General features: G+C 40.0%; 1 protein-coding gene across 3 annotated transcripts in view; it reads left to right on the forward strand.

Annotated features, from left to right (window-relative positions):
• csnk2b (casein kinase 2, beta polypeptide) overlaps window positions 1-20866 on the forward strand; it is a 35571-nt gene extending 14705 nt beyond the window's left edge. The window contains exons 1-7 of one of the 3 annotated variants that reach the window (XM_034160135.1): window positions 661-738; window positions 1177-1260; window positions 3316-3418; window positions 6257-6372; window positions 10056-10131; window positions 13451-13640; window positions 20414-20866. In XM_034160135.1, coding sequence (XP_034016026.1) covers window positions 1189-1260; window positions 3316-3418; window positions 6257-6372; window positions 10056-10131; window positions 13451-13640; window positions 20414-20504 — 648 coding nt within the window. In that variant the 5' untranslated portion in view covers window positions 661-738; window positions 1177-1188 and the 3' untranslated portion in view covers window positions 20505-20866. Of the gene's footprint in view, window positions 1-660; window positions 758-1176; window positions 1261-3315; window positions 3419-6256; window positions 6373-10055; window positions 10132-13450; window positions 13641-20413 lie in introns of those variants that run through there. The other 2 variants (XM_034160134.1, XM_034160133.1) reach the window with 2 other exon arrangements.
• Window positions 20867-21368: the final 502 nt, after the last annotated feature.

The raw sequence follows: 21368 nt of genomic DNA on the forward strand, positions 1-21368 counted from the left end.
TTTCATCCGGGCCAGTAACTTTCAAATTCTACTGGCCCTGTGGGCCAGTGGATAAATTGCCTTATTGTCAAGCCCTGTATACCCTGGGTCCCTCCTCTGCACATGTCCAAACAATCTCAATCTCGCCTCTCTGACTTTGTCTCCAAACTGTCCCACTTGAGCTGTCCCTCTGATATGTTAATTCCTAACCCTGTTCACTCTCGTCACTCCCAAAGAGAAGCTCAACATCTTCAGCTCTGCCACCTCCAGCTCTGCCTCCTGTCTTTTTGTTAGTGCCACTGTCTCTAAGCCGTACAGCATAGCTGGTCTCATTACTGTCTTGTAGACTTTCCCCTTCACTCTTGCTGATATTCTTAGGTCATAAATCACTCCTGCCATCTTTCTCCATCCACTCCACCCTGTCTAACTCTCTTCTTCACATCTCTACCACACTCTCCATTACTTTGGACAGTTGACCCCAAGTATTTAAACTCATCGACTTATTACTTGTTATTTTTTCAAAACTGTTTTTTCAATATGTTCCAAATACGATTATTTATTTATTTTGTAATTGTTTTTGGATTATTACAATGTTTGGAGGGTAGAAATGTAATACTTAAGGTATACGATGTGTGGCAGTAGCTTACAAATATCTGTTTAAGTTTGCTGCTAAAATACGACGGAAAGAAGAAGGTGTCCATTTTATTTATAGCCTTTTTTCGTTGCACTTTACGGAAACAAAAAAAAAAAAAAAAAAAAAATAATCAATAAAGACCGGGTAAGTAGGTGGACTTAGTTTCGTATATTTGTTGTGATATTAAAAGTGAGATGTACAAAAGTCCTAGGAGAAAACCGGCCGTCTTCATGCGGCCTTTCCTGTAAACGATTTTTGGGTCTTAGCCGCTAGCTTGTATAAGCTAACAGCTTACGTTCATAGTTTGGCGATTTTACGTTGTACATTTTTAGTTAGTTTTAAAAATACAGTTTAAATAATTCGCCGAGCCACATCTCATAACCCCACTGAGTGTAAACCCTGAGAAACTTTGAGCTCACAGAGGTTATTAACCTCTGTAGTTGAGCTCAATGTTAGCCAGCTAGTGAGTTAGCTTCGTCGTCGTTGGGTTTTGATTCAGTTTGTGAATCCCGAGGCGCATTTATTTTCAGTGTTCATTTCAGTTTGTGTGTTTTTCTGTTAATCAGCTTCCAGATATGAGCAGTTCAGAGGAAGTGTCGTGGATTTCGTGGTTCTGTGGACTGAGGGGGAATGAATTTTTCTGTGAGGTGAGTTATTTATTACCTGTTTGCCAGGAAGATATAATTAATTTTAAAAGCATTTGGCTGTTTTTGTGTTACTGTGATTGTTGAACAGAAATATTACAAACCACACACAAACTATGTCAAAAGAAAACTTTCTAAACTGCAATGTTACATAAAATTAAAGGAACTTTGTGTTCAAAAAATACATACATTATACATACTGTATCATTTTCATAATTCCTTTTGCCATCTACTGTGTGGACGTGTGAGAAACAAGCAAATGCTTTTTTTAAACAGAAGAAGGCTTTAAGACTTTAAGCATCTTCATCTGTCCAACATACTTTAAACACAACTGCTCCTACACTGGCTGGATTTCAGTGACACTTCACATAATGGTAGCACATCATATGAAGATGGAGCCATACCAAAATATGAAATGGACAAAATGTTGCAAAATGGGGCCTAAAATTACAGTACTTGTCATTACATGCACATAATTATGACCAAACAAACTTTATATCATAGATTACTTGCATAATAAAATATGCTTAACGCAAAACCGATGCCACAATCCATCTCAGAAACCAATACCAACAACTTTTCATCCTTTTTTGCCGATTATTGGCATTCACCACAAGGTGGCGATACATTTGATCCAATTTTGCATGTTATCGCCTATCACCAGGTTTCTTGTGTCCTTAAAGGAGTATTATAGCGTGATAGAGTTTTATGACCTTACATGGGTTCAGTTGGGCTATTAAGGTATGTATTTCATGATATTAACATTTATTCGTAATTATCAGTTGCAGTTTCGCTCCATTTCATCCATTTTGTATTGTAGAGCAGAGGTGGTGGCCAAGTGGTTAGTGCGCTTGGTTTCAGTGCGGAAGGTTCCCGGTTCAAATCCCACCCTTGCCACATTTCTCCATGTAATGTTGAGTTGCGTCAGGAAGGGCATCTAGGTGTAAAACCTGTGCCAATTCAACATGCAGATCTGCCATGGATTTGCTGTGGCGACCCCCAGTGCAAACAAGGGAGCAGCCGAAGGGGCTTACTTTTTCATCCATTTTGTATTTTAGTATAGCTGTGAAGATGTGCATGAAGATAGTTAAAAATATTCCACTCCAATGTCTTCAATGGGAGATAGACTTTTGTGTTTAATTGATTCATCATATATTGATATTGCAAGGTCGAAATACATTTTTTAACCTACTTTCACTGGTGCTATTAACAAAAAAATTACTTGCACCAAAAAACAGTTACTTGCACAACCAAAAGTAGTCTTATATCAACCTTAAAACTCCTCCTCTGATATGTCAGACTCTTCCTCTCTGGGGAGAGTTTGCCGCTGCCGCTGCTGCTGCTCTCCCCTCAGTTTTTTTTTTTTTCTCACATCCGCGCGCGAACGAATAGTCCATGAAGATTATTTTATTTATTAACTACACAGATGTATAATAAAACAAATGGTGACTGGTTTATAACACAATGATAACAGAGTTTGAGGGCACAGACACAGAAGAACCGCAGACAGTTTTTTTTTTCTTTTCTTTGTTTACGTGCGCGCGTGAATACAACAAATAGAGCACAGCAACTCGCTCCGTGTGTGAGAGTCATAAAATGCAGGGAAGATGAAGACAACACACTGGAAATTGTTTTGTTTTTTTTCCTTATTTATTCCTTTATTGGTTCATTTTACTGGTCCTTATAGTTGAAAAAACTTGGATAAAGTTACTTGCACCAGTGCAAGTGCAGTGTAAAATTACGTGCAGCGCTCGAATAATACGTGCACAAACTAGCACATGCACGTACTATTTCGAGCCCTGTATTGACTTTGTAAGTACAACGTCTCCAAAACACCATCAATTTCAATTAAAATTGACAGAATAGTAGCACACCATGTGAAGGTCATACAAAGGAAAATAATTTGTTCAGCACCATAATACATGCAAAAAACTAGCCTGGCAGAGTGGAGGGTATCATTTTATAAGCTTCCTCACTGGGCTCTAGTTTTGAGCTGAGCTGTATGTTATGTGATGTTGGTTTAAGGACTTTTCTCATCTTGTTTTGCTCCACTGGCAGGTGGATGAAGACTATATCCAGGACAAGTTCAACTTGACTGGGCTCAATGAGCAGGTCCCCCACTATCGCCAGGCTCTTGATATGATCCTGGACCTTGAACCAGGTTTGTATGATAGAGTCACACTTTCATATTATATTTACTTCCACGAAGGACACTGGGCCTCATGTATCAACGTGCTTACGGCGATATTTGAGCGTATACGGGGTGTATGCCAAAACGGCTGCGCTACTTGGCATTTATCAATGTGGTCGTTGGCGTACGCTGCACTGAAAATATACACCAGGTCGAGAGGTGGCGTAAATTATACACCAAAATGAACCAGCGATGGAATCCACATAAAAATGAAACTGATCAACATGATAAATAGTGCCATTATACAAATCAATGCATATGTTACATAAATAACACTTTCCTGATTATACTACATAATAATCAATACAAATCCCGCTTTTGCGGGATTGCTGGTCTATCGAGCACGATCCATGGCCACAGCGCTGACTGCAAAGAAAGCGCTGCTCGCCTTTTTCTCCAGACTTCGAGCCTGGAGCCAGAGCAGCGCTGAGCTTAACTTTATGTGGTGTGATCGTTTTAGACAATGAAATTGATAATTACAACTGTAGTGTTGTCATTCCCTTCGCCCGTGCTGCAATCAGGTTGTGTCGTCGCCATTCGTTTGTCACAATAAAATAAATAAATACATCTTAAGAAAAAAATCTGAAAAATTAGGAGTGTCTTATTAATTGAGCGAGCAAATATCCACATGTCAAGAATTAGTGACATGTGAAAAGAGAATACAGTGGTCCCTCGCTATAACGCGGTTCACCTTTCGCAGCCTCGTCGTTTCACGGAGTTTTTAGTCCAATTTTGCATGCATTTTTTTACAGTGTTCTGTGTTCTGCGTGTCTGTTTATAAAAATCTTCTTGCCCAGAAGAAAAAAGAGCGCCAACAACTACTCATAACTGTGTTCTTCACTCGGAAACAGACGCCTGCAGCCAGGTGTGAGTGGAAAAAGGCGCAGCGTCAGGACGCAGAGGCGCGATCTGTGAAATACTGGTCAGTCACTATTAATAATTTCTTATGTGTCCAACCTCGTACGTTGATTGTTAAAATTACATTCGTTAGTCTAAAAGCCATCATAATTATTTATAGGAAAACGTTCTATTTTTATTTCTCAAACAAATGTTTTGGCCTGAAAACAGTTTGGTCTTGTTTTTCTACTAAGATTTGAACTTTGAGAGTGTTTCCACACGAGGGAAAAGTGAGAAAATGTTCATGCCTGATTGAGAAAAGTATATAAAGTGGTTTTACAGGGTTTTTACAGCTTTAAAACGTCTATAATAATTGTAAAAAAAAAAAAATAACGCTGACTACGTCGTGGTTTCGCGTATTACGGGCTATTTTTTAGAAAGTAACTCCCGCGATGAACGAGGGACCACTGTAACACTTTTTTGATTATACTACAAAACAATTGATGCGACAGCCGCTTTTGACACTCTATTGGCACGCGTCGTGATTGGTGGAGTTCTTTTTCTTTGCCATCTTCCTGGCTTCCATGTCGTAAAATGAGGGTGTGTCTGAAGCGGAGTCTGAATATTTATGGGCGTGTTTATTATAATTACGATCGTTTTCACCCGCCACATTTATCAAGGTCACGTCAGGCGTACGCCGGAAATGGGCAGGTGCGCACTGCTTGATACATGTCACGGCAACTTTGGTGTACTTCAGATTTACACCGTAAATTTACGCCACAAGTGCACAATGTTGATACATGAGGCCCATTATCTTTTCACCAGTTTGTTTGTTGTGTTTGTCTGTTAGCCACATTTTTCACCTTTCAACTGATTTTTATAACACTTGCTGGATGGGTGAAAATGGCAGTTGGGTGACAGTGCAAGCTAGACCAAGCAATGGGTTAACTATCATTAAGCCTAGGCTGTCTTATCAACTGGAAACGTTTGTAGGAATCCACTTGACACCATGCTTGGTATCATATAGGTTGTGTGCATCAATGTGACTGCAGAGATTTGCTCTCATACATCACAGTAGAGGTGAGCAGTACATCTGTGTCGTTAGTCATGGGTGTGATAGTGCAGCACCATATGGATTGTGCAGTACCATCAACACTGATGATATAGAACACACATTGAGCCAATTATTATTTTTAATACTCAAAGGAAAAAAAAGAGTAAAAATAATGAATGTTTGAGTTCAATGGTACGAATATTTCATTAGGTGAAAGCTGGAATGTTCCATTCACCGAGGCAAATTTGCATGGTAAGTGAAACCAAATTGCACACTAAATGTAACGCAATACAAATGGGGTGAATAATCCATGTCACGTGACATACAAAGCACCAGTCAAATGACAAAGATCCATTCAGCCATTATATAATGCCAAATATCCATTAATTTTGAGATCGATAAACATTTCAGTGCAGCTCTGATCAGCACTGTAACTGGTAACACAACGGGTGCATGGGTGTGAGTGCACTCTAAAAATAAATTGCATAGCAGAAAACGGAGTCAACCACTTTTCCAACAAGCTGTCATCATTGTTTTCCTCCCGAGAAGAGCTTCCTTCTGTTCTGCTGCACAGCATTTATCATGTGTAATTGTGCATCACTTATGTGCACGATGGAAATTGTGAAATGGAATCAGCTGATTTTTTTGCACTGGTGACTCATTTCATTCATAATCTTTAATTAACACAGCTACTGACCAAAACACTTCTTCACTGAAGGTGTCAAAAGTCTAGAAAGTGGTCCCAAAAATATATGCTCCCTCATGGATAAAAATTTATCCATGTTGTATCTCTGCACCTTCATAGTTGGGCTATGAACTTTTTGAAAATGCAACAATTTTTTTGTGTTTGTGGGTTTGAAAATGACCTTTGTAAACATGGTTAACAAATATCACTATCTTGTGTTTGTGGTTTTTAGATGAAGAGCTGGAGGACAATCCCAACCAGAGCGACCTGATAGAGCAGGCAGCTGAAATGCTATATGGCCTCATCCACGCACGCTACATCCTCACTAACAGAGGCATCGCACAGATGGTAGGCACCAGCTGCATTAGCAAAATCAATGGTCTTGGATGTGTTCTTGTTATTGTTTTCTTTGTGGGAAATGAATTACACTAAATTATGCTAAATTGCTAAGTTTTAAGTTGTGTGTGTTTTTTCCAGTTATCTAACCACAGAAAGATCGCTCTGTGTCGTGCTGTCATAAGGTGCACTTAAGTTGGTCATGATAATGTGCGTGAGGCAGCACTTGTCTCACCCACACCATTTAAAGTCCCCAGAGCAGGGTCCCTTAATGTGCAGATGAAAGATGAACTCCTTGCATGGCCGCTACTTGTGTGTGTGTGTGTGTGTGTGTGTGTGTGTGTGTGTGTGTGTGTGTGTGTGTGTGTGTGTGTGTGTGTGTGTGTGTGTGTGTGTGTGTGTGTGTGTGTGTGTGTGTGTGTGTGTGTGTGTGTGTGTGTTCCAGAAGCCTGACAAACTTTGTTTTGTGACCTGTGACTTTTTTTTTTTGCATTTACATCTCATGAAGCTGGTCTTATGTTTGACTGAGTTTTGCTTTTGTGCCGTAACAGGCTAAACTTCAACTCTTTGCACCTTGTCTGATTGCCCAAGAGCAGGTTGCACATAGTCACTTTTGGTGCCGAGTCCTTCTGTGCGGGCATGTTACTCAGAAAAGTGTTTATTTTTACCCTTCCTGGTGCTCATTGGACTCCCAGCCACCTTGGTCCCAGTTGCACTCAGCTCAGGATGAAAAGGGGAAAGCACCGCACACAGTCCACCTGATATCAGAGCTGTTCTTTCTGTGCTCAGTTTGATCGTTGGATGCTAATGTGCCCTGAGCCTGCACCAAAATATAATTGAGGTAGCTGCGAATTTAAGTGAGCTGAGGGGAAACCTCTGCATCGAAATTAGCCCCAGCAGCTCCAGCTGAAGCAACTGTTGCCTTTTGTCCTTACCACTGGGAACCGCCAGTTTTTTTTTTTGTTTGTTTTTTTTTGTTTTTTACATAATCCTTTCAAGTAAATTAAGAGCTGCTGACTGAGAAAATCAGCCATGGGGTGGAAAGTCAGAATCAGCAGCTCTTGAAACTTTTCACACCAGCTTATTTTGAGGAAAAATGCATATCCTACAGTATTTTCAAAAAAAATCTGTTTGGTTTCCATGGAAACGCACTATGCTTGAAAAGGGACAAAATCTGCTGCTGTCGCATTTTAAACGTTTTTCGACAAAGCTTACAGAGAGATCGGTTTTGCGTACAAATAAACATTACATATCAATAGAATTAACATTCTATAGATTTCATAAATATGTATCATACATTTTTACCTTTGCTGCAATGGTGTGTGTCTTTTACACTGAAGTTACTTCCTATTTCAGAAATGAGGAAAAAAAATATTCGCAATACTGCTCTGCCTATTGTCACTATGCGGACCATGACTGGCTATTTTAGCTATTTATATCTTGAAGAGGGACATCTTAGCTTGACATTTATCAAATAAAATCCAATCACATCAGATGCTGAGTAAATTTTTCCAATTTTCAAACATAACAAAAAGAGCAAAAACAGCAAAGTTTAGTTGACACTTACCTGTCTTCAGATTATAACAATACCCTTCTCATCATATGACAATTAAAAATACCCTCCTGTAGACCACTGATGTATAATTAAAAACTGTATAATTGCTGTATAAAATTGCTGCCTTCTATATAAAGTGATATCATGTTTTAGAAGATGTGACCCTTTTTAAGTAACTGAGATTTGTGTGAAAATGGTAAAATTTACGATCCCTGCATATTTGCGGATCATCTATAGACCTTATCATCATATCTCATTTAAAGTGTGACCCCTGTGGACCATGCAAATATCATTTAAAGCTGTTGCCTTTTATATTAAGTGCCTATATGTTTCACAGGAATTTGCTCTCATACATTTTTCAAGTGATGGCAAATTGCGTGAAAGCATTGAAAAGTGTAAAATTGATGGGACCTTTGCATATGTGTGGATTATCCATGCACCCTGTTATTTTATCACATCTATAGAGTGACCATTGCAGACCTTGTTGATATATTCAAAAGTTATCACATATGTTATGTGCCAATACATGTCAGACAAATATAGCCATGTGTTCAAAAACCAGGAAAATGACCGCAAATGCTGAAAATGGTGAAATTAATGTGACCCCTGACAATGTGTGGATCATCCTCAGCCCATGTCATCATACAACATTTTAAGAATGATTCCTGTAGACCATGTTAATAATATTCAAAAGTTGTCACATATGTTAACATGTGCCAATACATGGGAGACAAATATAGCCATATTTTGAAAAATTGGGAAAATTATCTAAATCAGTGAAAATGGTAACATTAATCTGACTTTTGAGAATGTGCAGATCATCCTAAACCCCTGTTATCATACCACATTTTAAGAATGACTCCTGTAGACCATGTTAATATAATCAAAAGTTGTTGAATATGTTAAGTGCCAATATGTATACGACAAATGTAGCCATATTTTGAAGAAATGGACAAAATAGTGTAATCAGTGAAAATGGTGAAATTAATCAGACCCCTGAGAATATGTGAATCATCCTCAGCCCCTGTCATCATTGATTGGACCACTGAAAATAAATCAGCGGATCATGCATAGACTCTTTCATAATATCACATGTCAAGAGTGACCACAACACATCATCATCATTACAGTGTCATTGACATCAATATGCCATTCATTCATAATTTCATTTGCTGTTGACATTGAATCACAATCACCCAATGATTGAATGAATCGGTTCAGCAACAAAACTCAATTCTGTCATCAGCATTGTTCAGTTACTGTTTACATGCGAGGTGACACCTTGAGACAATGCTACAAAACTGTCTTGTCAAGAAATTAGTTCACTTAACATAAAAACAAACTTGCTTCATCAAGTTTCAGTCCTCTATCTGGTCTGGCAGCTGTGACGTTTTCTGCCGTAATGGCAAACGCACCGATAAAATGTTGAACTATTTGCACGCAAATTTGACTCCAGAACACACTAGAAATGGCAGCAAATTTGGAATTTTCCTTGGCTTCCTGACAAGTATTCCTTGTAAAGCGATTGGATTTTTTTTTTACATGTATGGTAAGATTAAATGCTTGTCTTTGTATTTGCTGAACGATAGGCCACAGGTATGGTCTGCATAGCGACAATTTACATTATTGCACAGTTTTTTTTTGGGGGGGGGGGGGTCAGCTTTTTGCATAGCAAATTCATGTCATCATAAATAAATTCTAATTTCCAAATTATTGACTTATTTAACAAAAAATGTACTTTTCTGACAAGGAAAGATGTGCTGCTTGATATTTATGTGGTAAAAGTTTGTCTGGCTTCAAATTTTCTCACATTTATTCTGCTCTGAAAATGCCTATTTTGCCATTGTTTCACATCTGTAAAACAGCACATTTTAGCCTAAAAATACAGACTGGTGACCATGGCAAGCACTGAAGGATATGTTAAATATTGTGTCACAGTTATACACTAGCCAAATCCTGTTCATACACCAAATTTCATTGAAATCGGTGACATGTCACTTTCCATGTTTTGGGCCCTCGTGGCTAATTTTCTCAGTCAGCTGCTCTTAAAATATTACAATTTGATTTGTAGTCTGTCAGATTTCAGTTGGAGAGTGAAAGTTCTTAAACGTGAAATTATGTGTTCACTTTTGCTGTGTAGTTGGAGAAATATCAACAGGGCGACTTTGGCTATTGTCCTCGAGTTTATTGTGAGAATCAGCCTATGCTTCCCATCGGTGAGTATACATGTCGGATGATAACTGCAATGACACACTATGCTCTCGTTTAAGGATAACACATTGTTTGGATTAATCTGTTACATTAGATGCAACGAATGGAAGCTGTAATGTTACAATGAATTTGTTGAGTGCGAGTCCTCAGATTTAAAAGTTACAGTTGTATGCAAAAGTTTGGGCACCCCTGATGATTTCCATGATTTTCCTTTATAAATCATTAGTTTTTTTGGATCAGCAATTTCAGTTAAATATATCATACACAGTGATATTTAAGAAGTGAAATGTAGTTTATAGGATTTACAGAAAGTGTGCAATAATTCTTTAAAAAAATTAGGCAGGCGCATAAATTTGGGCACCCCAACAGAAAAAAAAATACATCAATATTTAGTAGATCCTCCTTTTGCAGAAACAACAGCCCCTAATACTTCCTATAGCTTCCAATAAGAGTCTGGATTCTGGTTGAAGGTATTTTGGACCATTCTTCTTTACAAAACATCTCCAGTTCAGTCAGGGTTGTTGGTTTCTGAGCATGGACAGCCCGTTTAAAATCCAGATGGCCATTCCAGAACACTGCACCTGTTCCTCTGCATGAATGCCTTAGTAGATTTTGAGCAGTGTTTAGGGTCGTTGTCTTGTTGAAAGACCCAGCCCCAGCGCACCTTCAACTTTGTCACTGATTCATTAACATTGTTCACAAGAATCTGCTGATATTGACTGGAATCGATTTGACCCTCAACTTTAACAAGATTCCCAGTACCTGCACTGGCCACACAGCCCCACAGCATGATGGAACCACCTCCAAATTTTACTGTAGGTAGCAAGTGTTTTTCTTGGAATACTGTGTTCTTTTTCAGCCATGCATACCGCCCCTTTTTATGTTCAGATAAATGGTAAATGGACTGCATTTATTTAGCACTTTTCCATCTGCATCAGATGCTCAAAGCACTTCACAAATAATGCCTCACATTCACCCCATTGTCAGGGTGCTGCCATACAAGGCACTCACTACACACCAGGAGCAATAGGGGATTAAAGACCTTGCCCAAGGGCCCTTAGTGATTTTCCAGTCAGGCTGGAAAAAACTGATGAAACTAAACTCAATTTTAGTTTCATCAGTCCACAGCACCTTATTACAAAATGAAGCTGGCTTGTCCAAATGTGCTTTAGCATACCTCAAGTGACGCCATTTGTGGCATGTACTCAAAAAAGGCTTCCTCTGCATTACTCTCTCATCCAGCATCTCCTTGTACAAAGCGCGCTGTATAGTTGAACGATGCACAGACACAATATCTGCAGCAAGATCATGTTGTAGGTCTTTGGAGCAGGTCTGTGGGTTGACTGACTGTTCTCATCTTCCTTCACTTCAGCTTATCTGAGATTTTTTTTCTTGGCCTGCCACTTCGGGCCTTAACTAGTACTGTGCCTGCTGTCTTCCATTTCCTCACTATATTCCTCACAGTGGAAACTGACAGCTGAAATCTCTGAGATAGCTTTTGTATCCTTCCCCTAGACCCTGATGTTGAACAGTCCTTGTTTTCAGGTCAGTTGTTTAGAGCAGGGGTGCCCAACATTTTTAGAACTGAGATCTACTTTTAAAGTTGACAGTGTATCAAGATCTACCAAGCCATATGGAACACCACACCATAGCCACAATATATTGTGCATCAATATAATAACACAATTTTCTGGCAGGTTTTAACAATAATATCGCGTCATTGAAGTAAATGTACATGGTGGAAAAGAATAAGCACAAGTAGGCCTAGGACTGGTTTAAGTTGGAAAAATTGTTCCCCACCTTAGTGGGACTTCTGGCCCAGAGATGAGGATGCTGGTCTCTCATAGTCCGGACAGTAGGAGCTGAGAGCAGCTGTAAGCAGGCACGCCGACACTCTCTGTCTGCATTAGATTCCAGATTTGGACATTCATGTTAGGTGTTGCTCTGGATTTGAGCTCAGTGTTATTTTTCAGTGTGAGGATCCATGTTGAAGTGTGATGCCACTTTGGATGATATACAGTCCACATCTATATTTTCCACAAATGGAAAACAGAGAAAACTGATAACAGGCTCTTTGAATGCAAAGTCAGTAAAGTGCCTGTCAAATTCTGACAAGATGCTCTGCATGTGATCATTATAACGTGCACTCTTCGGCTCCACGGTCTTTGTCCTAGTGCTTAAGTTCTGTGTTCATCTGTGGAAAGTTCTGCAGGTCACACTGTTGCAATCTGCCTGATAGCATGTGTAATGTGCTTTTAAACTTGCTTTCAAATCCAGGCAGAATTCCATTCCAGAAAGGGCTGAAAGGTGCAGGAATATCGCAGGAGTGTGCAGGAGGCCTGAAAAAACCTGCTTGTGTGCTGTGGTGGCTGCTGCATCAATTGTATTATGTTACTAAGCCATATATATTGATTTATAACACAAAACTGTCAAAACGGGTAATGGATATAAGTGAACATGTTGAACATTTCATCAGAGCAGTAAATTGATCATCTTGTGAATCGTCTGAAATGCCGCTCCAAATTCCCTTTCTTCAGTAAAGCCACATTTACACTGCAGATAAGACAGATGAATTTGCCATTCAAATAAATGAAAAAATAATACAGGATGAAAATGATAATTTTTCTTATGCATCATAGAAGAAGAGCTCTTTTTCTACTCTGGCGTTTAATGGCAGCCGGCATCAGTCTGTCATAGCAGCACTAAATCCTCTAGAGTACAGTGACAGATTTTTTTTTTTTTTTTTTTTCATGCGATCGACTGGAACTCAAGTCGATCGCAGTCGACTGGTTGGGCATGCCTGGTTTTGAGGGTCCCATGTTGCCACTCATTAGAAGAGATGCAAAGAGGGGAAACACTTGCAAATGGCCACCTTAAATACCCTTTCTCATGATTGGATTTACCTGTGTAAGGAGGTCAAGGGTTAATGAGCTTACCAAACCAATTTTGTGTTCCAATAATTAGTGCTAAATGTATTGAAATCAATAAAATGACAAGGGTGCCCAAATTTATGCACCTACCCAATTTTGTTGAAATAATTATTGCACAGTTTCTGTAAATACTAGAAACTTCATTTCACTTCTCAAATATCGGTGTTTTCATCTGCTATATGATATATTTAACTGAAATTTCTGATCCAGACAACCAATGATTTATAAAAGGAAAATCATGAAAATTATCAGGTGTGGCCAAACTTTTGCATACAACTGTAGCCGCAGCCAGTTGTTACTCAGAATACATTTTATTGCTTTTTGTTTTATTCACATCACCCATTTTTAATTGTTGTTCTCACTGTTTGCTGGCCGTTTTCCTTTTCCACCTCAGGCCTGTCAGACATCCCAGGAGAGGCCATGGTGAAACTATATTGCCCCAAATGTATGGACGTCTACACACCAAAGTCCTCCAGGCACCACCACACAGACGGTGCCTATTTTGGCACCGGCTTCCCTCACATGCTCTTCATGGTTCACCCTGAATACAGGCCCAAGAGGCCCGCCAATCAGTTTGTCCCCAGGTTAGTAACAGACGGCTGAACTTCAGGGTGAACTCGCATAGACCAGCACCGTGTGGCACTGTAGAGCGCTGTGACCTGATCATAATCACTGGCATGCCTGGTTTTCCAGTACGTATTTTTAGAACATCTTCAGAAATGTATGAAAATCATCCAGTTTTGTAAAATCAGAATATTTAATGTGTTTTCTCCCTCCCCCTTCTTTTTTGGAAAGAAGGGGGAGGGAGAAAACACCAAACGTCATAATAAATAATACAAATGCAAAATGCACAATCCATAAAACAATTCGGACCATCCACTGAGTTTCCGCTTTGTGCCACATCCTGGACATGTTATGTTTGTGAACCTTCAATAACATTATTGAATGTTGATTATAGCAGCCCGCAGGAGAGAAAAATGTTAATGCCTGTTTGAGAAAAGTGTGTAGTGAGGTTATACATGAAGCAGGATTTGCACGAACGCCAGACCAAATCGAGCACCGGTGGAAGACGTGCGTCGCTGTTTAGATGGGGATATTCCAAATGATACCAATGACCATGTATACAGGAGTAACTCTGTCTGCTTAAGCATGTAAACGGGCCATTCCTAATGATTCAGAAACCGGAATATTGACCTTAACCCGAATATTAACGGAATGTAAACGTAGTTAGTGTCATTTTGTGTGGACGACTTTTGAAGATGTGATAAAAATAGAACACATTTAATGACTGCAATCATAATCTAATTAATCTGCCTACATGTTTGGTTTCATGAAATCACTTTGTCCCAGTTTATGGGTAAGCAGCCTGAAGCAGTTTACGAAAAGCACCTTTTCACCATTTCTCAACTTGCTAATGACTTTGGGCTTCTAGGAAATGCATTTCAATCCAGCTGAAAACCTGCAAGTGTTTGTGTGTAGGACAGACTTTACCAGCGCAGCACTTTTCTAATGAAAGTTGAATTTGTCCTGTGGCGGTACAGCTAGTGTTCCAAAAGAAGCAAAAAAAAAAAAAAAAAAAAAACCCTCATGAACATGAGTCACATTTTTGCCTGTATTACAGAATAACAATTTGAAAATAGGTTAAAGAATGAAATTGTGGAAGGGCTAATCTGAAATAAAGACAGAACATTGTGTGATTAAATATTTCAAGCTGAAGAATAATAAATAAAACATTTTTAGAGAATGGAAATAACCCAAGGAGTGATTAAAAAAAAAAAACCAAAAAAGTCTGAAATGTTACCACAGTGATTCACAACTCCAGTAACAGAAATGCCAGTTTTAAATAAATCTGCTTGTATTATTTATATTTAAGTAATTAAGGACAAAATGCTCTCAAGGCATATATGACATTTATATTATTATATTTTTTAATATTTTTTTTTTTAAATCAGTACTTCTTATGTTTGACTTTAAGCTATAACCTTAAAGGTTTTAACATAAAACATTTTCATAGCGATTAAAAAAAAAAAGTCTTGAGAGCCTTTTAATGTGTTTTTGATCCACTTGAATAAAAAACACATACAATAAACATACAACCTGTGATTCTGTTGGTGTTGACAGTTTTCTTGCCACCACTAGTGGTTGCCAAAGGAAGACAGATCAGATTTGTGTGAAACATTTCCTCGTAATTCTTTTGGTCTGTCTTTGGCGTCACAGAGCTGTTAAGTCATTTGTGGTTGGATGAGGGTGGAGTGGAGTGAAAGGAAGCAGGTTAGATTAAGAGTGCACATCTTCTAAAAGCTAATGCTCTCCTGACCACAATAGCAAAGGCCTCATCAGAGTTTGTGTTTTAAATCCACTGGACTCTTATTTTTCCAAAGATCAGCCCACAGACGGCTTCGTGTTTCCAAAAAGCTCAGAGATTGAAAAACAGCAGATGTGGGAGAGAGAGAGAGAGACACAGAGAGAGAGTGGAGGAGGAGGGGTGGAGAGGAGTAGTGTGCCTTATTGAGAGAGTGGCTTAGAACTTAGAACATGGTGCCATTTTGGTTCCAACTGCGCTGAACTACTGAATGAACCATTAATGTTATCAACATCCATCCATCCATCCATTTTCTTCCGCTTTATCCAGAGTCGGGTCGCGGGTGCAGCAGCTCAAGCAAAGCCGCCCAGACCTCCCGATCCACACACACCTCCTCCAGCTCCTCCGGGGGAACCCCAAGGCGTTCCCAAGCCAGCCGAGAGATGTAGTCCCTCCAGCGTGTCCTGGGTCTTCCCCGGGGCGTCCTCCCAGTGGGAAGTGCCCGGAACACCTCTCCAGCGAGGCGTGCAGGGGGCATCCGGAAAAGATGCCCGAGCCACCTCAACTGACTCCTTTCGACGTGGAGGAGCAGCGGCTCGACTCCGAGCTCCTCCCGAGTGACCGAGCTCCTCACCCTATCTCTAAGGGAGCGCCCTGCCACCCTGCGGAGGAAACTCATCTCGGCCGCTTGTACTCGCGATCTCGTTCTTTCGGTCATGAGCCAAATCTCATGACCATAGGTGAGGATCGGAACGTAGATCAATCGGTAAATCGAGAGCTTTGACCCCCTACTCAGCTCTCTCTTCACCACGAAGGTCCGATACAGCGACCGCATCACTGCAGATGCTGCACCGATCCATCTATTGATCTCACGCTCGATCTTTTCCTCACTCGTGAACAAGACCCCGAGATACTTAAACTCCTCCACTTGAGGCAAGGACACTCCACCGACCTGAAGAGGGCAAAGCACCTTTTTCCGGTCGAGAACCATGGCCTCGGATTTGGAGGTGCTGATTTTCATCCCGTTTCAAATGTTGATAACATTTGAAAAATCAAATGTTATCAACATTTTTTTTTATCATTTAACCACATACAGCAACACATCCAGGTACAGGTGCTATCAAAATAAATGTAAAAACAGTTAAGCTATCAGATTTACATAAGTTTACAATTAGTGATGATTTATTTAATTAATTTAAAGCCTGATTTATGCAGCTGCAGCTCTGTAAATCCATATCATGCAATGATGTGCACGATAGTTTTGCCTCTGGATTATACTTTCTTCTGGGCTAATTTGACCCTCAACAAGCTTTTCTTTCTACAATCATCACCTCCAAATCAAAGGTGAACTGTACAATTTCCTCTTTTTCCGACTTCGTGTTGTAACGTTGCCGACTTTTCTGATCCATTTTTAATTAGCCTGCGCACTGCAAATACTATTATAATATGATGGCAGACCAAGGAGTAAAAGCAGTAAAGTGTCGAATCACAGCCATTTGTGTCTGATTTAACAGGTGCACATCCAGGCTGCAGGTCCGAGTCTGAGCACGATGTGTAAAAAATAAACCACCGGTCTTTTAATCACAGAAATGACTCCGGTTCCACTTTCCTCAAATCGGCAAGTGTCAGAGTGCTGAACTTTAGTTTGTACCTGTGTTACTGTGCACGTCCAGACTGCTCAGGGTTTTAAGGGAAATACATTGCGATCAGACGGGACATTTTAACCGATGTGAGCAATATGTATGTAATGGATCAGTTACAGTCAGGAGGTGCCGAACATCTACGGAGAATCCTGAATCGGGACGTGCGCCTCATTTAATGACTGGGTCAAAATTTCCTCTGAAAATTTTGCTGCCAAATGTATTTGATCTTTTATCAAAATGTAATCAGCGTGCGCACTGCAAAAAACAATTATAATATGGTGGCAGACGAAGCAGTGAAAGCAGCATAGTGTCAAATCACAGCCTTTTGTGCCTGATTTAACACGTGCACGTCAGGCTGCGGCTCCAAGTCTCATGAAACAATAAACGGTCAGACTTTTAATCACGGAAATGACTCCGGTCCCACACGCGAGGTGTTTAATGGAAATACATTGCGATCGGACAGGACATTTTATCAGATGTGAGTGAAAATCTGTTGTACAAAATCCGTTATATGCGATGTTTATTACATGGAAAATACAAAAACTTTGGGAATTTTTTTTTGTCCGTTGACTGCGAATATCTGGTTTATACGATGACAGTTTAGGTGAGTTTTACTGAACATGGGACTGAACAATAAATTTGCCTCTCAAAGCTTTGATGAAGTCGCTTCTATCCCACACGACTGAATTTATTTTCTCTTCAGATCTGAAGGGAATCTGTACATCTTGAAGCCCTTGCTGTGCCTATTTGTGCATCAAAATGCACAACAACCCGGCATTTTCAGCAAATAAAGCGAAAGCTATTTTGAACCCAAGATGGCACCATGAGTCATGTTACCGATTTTTTTTTTTTTTTTTTTTTTTTTCTTTCCTCCCTGACTCTAAATTAAGGCGCACTAGAGAGGAGGTGGGGCATAGTGTCAATGAAAGAGGAAAGTGAAACTCATTCACAAGGTTTTTCATTTTAAAACAGCAGGTTTGACAAATCAGTCCAGGTTCAGCTCTTGTTCAGACAAGACAATTATCTGTTATATTGTTTAAAAAGAAAAAGTAATTCAATCCCACTCAAATTGTTGAGAAACAAAAAACTAAACTGTCAGGGTGACAGAAAAGCTGCCTGCTTCAGTGGATTAAAAGCTACTGTGTGTAATTTTTGAAGAAGAGAGTAAATGCTATGTCCATTAAATATTAATGTTTTTACCAGTTTCAGTGTTATTTAATTTAACTTAGAATTTGACAGAAACATGCAAAAATAACTTTGATCTTTCATATACTACAACATAAATATAATTTTTGTTTTATTATTCTATTGTTCAGTGCGTCTAAACCACTGAAAATAGTTAAAATAAGACTTGCCAAGAATGTTTTAGTGGTATAAAACCATATAGCTTTGGCGACCCCCCCCACCAAGCTATGAGCCATGGTCACATAATTTACCTGGCACTAAAATGGTCCTAGCTAGAACCCTGATATACAGTGGGGCAAATAAGTATTAGATCCACTGTTGATTTTGAAAGTTTTCCCACCAACAGAGAATGGAGAGGTCTGTAAGTTTTATCATAGGTACACTTCAACTGTGAGAGACAGAATCTAAAAAAAAAAAAAAATTACATTGTTTGATTTTTGTTTGTTTTTTTACAATTAATTTGCATTTTATTCTGTGAAATAAGTATTTGATCACCTACCAACCAGAAAGAATTCTGGGTTTCACAGACCTGTTAGTTTGTCTTTAAGAAGCCCTCTTATTCTGCACTCTTTACCTTATTAATTGTACCTATTTGAACTTGTTACCTGTATAAAAGACACCTGTCCACACACTCAATCAATCACACTCCAACCTGGCCACCATAGCCAAGACCAAAGAGCTGTCTAACGACACCAGGAACAAAACTGTAGACCTGCACAAGGCTGGGATGGACTACAGGACAACAGGCAAGCAGCTTGGTAGAAGACAACTGTTGGTGTCATTATGAGAAAATGGAAGAAACAGGTGATGACTGTCAGTCTTCCCCGGTTTTGGGCTCCATGCAAGATCTCACCTTGTGGGGTAAGGATGATTCTGAGAAAGTCCAGAACAACACAGGAGGACCTGGTCAATGACCTGAAGAGAGCTGGGACCACAGTTGCAAAGATTACATTTGTAACACGTTATGCCATCATGGTTTAAAATCTTGCAGGGCAGCAAGGTCCCCCTGCTCAAGCCAGCACATGTCCAGGCCTGTTTGAATTTCACCAGTGACCAGCTGGATGATCCAGAGGAGGCATGGGAGAAGGTCATGTGGTCAAATGAGACCAGAATAGAGCTTTTTGGCATCAGCTCCACTCGCCGTATTTGGAGGATGAGAACAACCCCAAGAACACTGTCCCAACCGTGAAGCATGGGGGTGGACACATCATTTTTGGGGGTGCTTTACTGCAAAGGGGACAGGACGACTGCACCATATTGAAGGGAGGATGGATGGGGTCATGTATCAGGAGATTTTGGCAAACAACCTCCTTCCCTCAGTAAGAGCATTGAAGATGGGTCATGGCTGGGTCTTCCAGCATGACAATGACCCCAAACACACAGCCAGGGCATCAACTAAGGAGTGGCTCCATAAGAAGAATTTCAAGGTCCTGGAGTGGCCTGGCCAGTCTCCAGACCTGAACTCAATAGAAAATCTTTCGAGGGAGCTGAAACTCCAAACCTGAAAGATCTGGAGAAGATCTGTATGGAGGAGTGGACCAAAATCCCTGCTGCAGTGTGCAAACTTGGTTGAGAACTACAGGAAACATCTGACCTCTGTAACTGCAAACAAAGGTTTCTGTACCAAATATTAAGTTCTGTTTTTCTAGTGGATCAAATACTTACAAATACTGCAATAAAATGCATATGAATTATTTAAAAATCATACAATGTGATTTTCTGAAAAAAAAAATTTCTGTCTCTCACAGTTGAAGTGTACCTATGATAAATCTTACAGACCTCTCCATTCTTTGTAGGTGGGAAAACTTGCAAAATTGACAGTAGATCAAATACTTATTAGCCCCACGTTGTTTGTGTGTGTGTGTGTGTGTGTGTGTGTGTGTGTGTGTGTGTGTGTGTGTGTGTGTGTGTGTGTGTGTGTGTGTGTGTGTGTGTGTGTGTGTGTGTGTGTGTGTGTGTGTGTGTGTGTGTGTGTGTGTGTGTGTGTGTGTGTGTGTAAAATCCTAATCATATCGTGGACCCTGTAATGAATTGTATTTAATTTGAAGTGGGTATTGTGATATCATGTAAAGACTACTGCATGGAAGAAATTACCTCTTAATGTAATTATGTGTCATGATACGTATCTGTGACAGGTGTATCGTATCATGACCTAACGTGTTGTTACACCCCTAGTGCTTAATAGATCTGTGTTGTTTCATGTTCTGTCGTGCCCCGCCTCCTCCAGGCTTTACGGGTTCAAGATCCACCCCATGGCCTATCAGCTTCAGCTGCAAGCAGCGTCCAGCTTCAAGAGCCCTGTCAAGGCCATCCGCTAAAGAGGAGGACAGAGGAGGAGGCATCATGAAGAGAGATGGACAGGAAGGAATAATCACAAGCGGCGGGCAGGGTCACCTGCGTTTTACAAAACCACCCCACCCCCACAGAAACACACTTAAGACTGTATCATTTCTTTTACTTTAGAGCAAATGAAAACAGTTTGAATGAGAGAGTGATACAGACACACACACACACACACACAGGATTCCAGGCATGTGCACACTTTACCAAACTCATTACTGCCAAAGTTGGAGGTGAAGTTGGAGGAAGCTGAAGAATGCAGGAGCACAACGCGGCTGCTGTTTAGTCACATTTTTAGCATGCTGACAGAGAAATGACATGACACTGTTAAGGGGGAAAATGTTTCATATCTGTTGGATGGAAAGCTGAAAATATCGGAGGTGCAAAGGCTCATTTTTATTTTATTCATAGTTTGGCACAGTTTGGTAAACAAGAATTGCTTCTCTCCTAATCCCATTAACGCCATCATTGCATGTACGCTTGGAGATAGTTCGGGCGTTTCTCCGTCACTCGTTCCTGATTATTATTGCTCTTCCGGTGCGTGGCTTTTTAGCCATGTTAATGCAGCGCAGATTATTCCTTTACGTTTGCCTCAGAGACGCGATTGTTTTGTTTTACAGAAGTACGACTGACTTGGAAATCCGTCTCATTTCTTAGGCTGTTAGACAAAGTGTCGTAAAATTAGTTTCCGAATCATGGAATTGTAATCAGCCCCCATCTGTGTCAAACGACGTGTCTGTGTTGGTGAGAGTTTGACTCGTGCTTTGTTTTCGCCTGTGTTTGTGTCGTCCTCCCTCGTTTCATTTCCTTTCAAGACGACTCAGAGGAATTTTCACAATCTA

Source organism: Thalassophryne amazonica, chromosome 20 (assembly GCF_902500255.1).
Source record: "Thalassophryne amazonica chromosome 20, fThaAma1.1, whole genome shotgun sequence".
In the NCBI taxonomy this organism is placed as follows: domain Eukaryota; kingdom Metazoa; phylum Chordata; class Actinopteri; order Batrachoidiformes; family Batrachoididae; genus Thalassophryne; species Thalassophryne amazonica.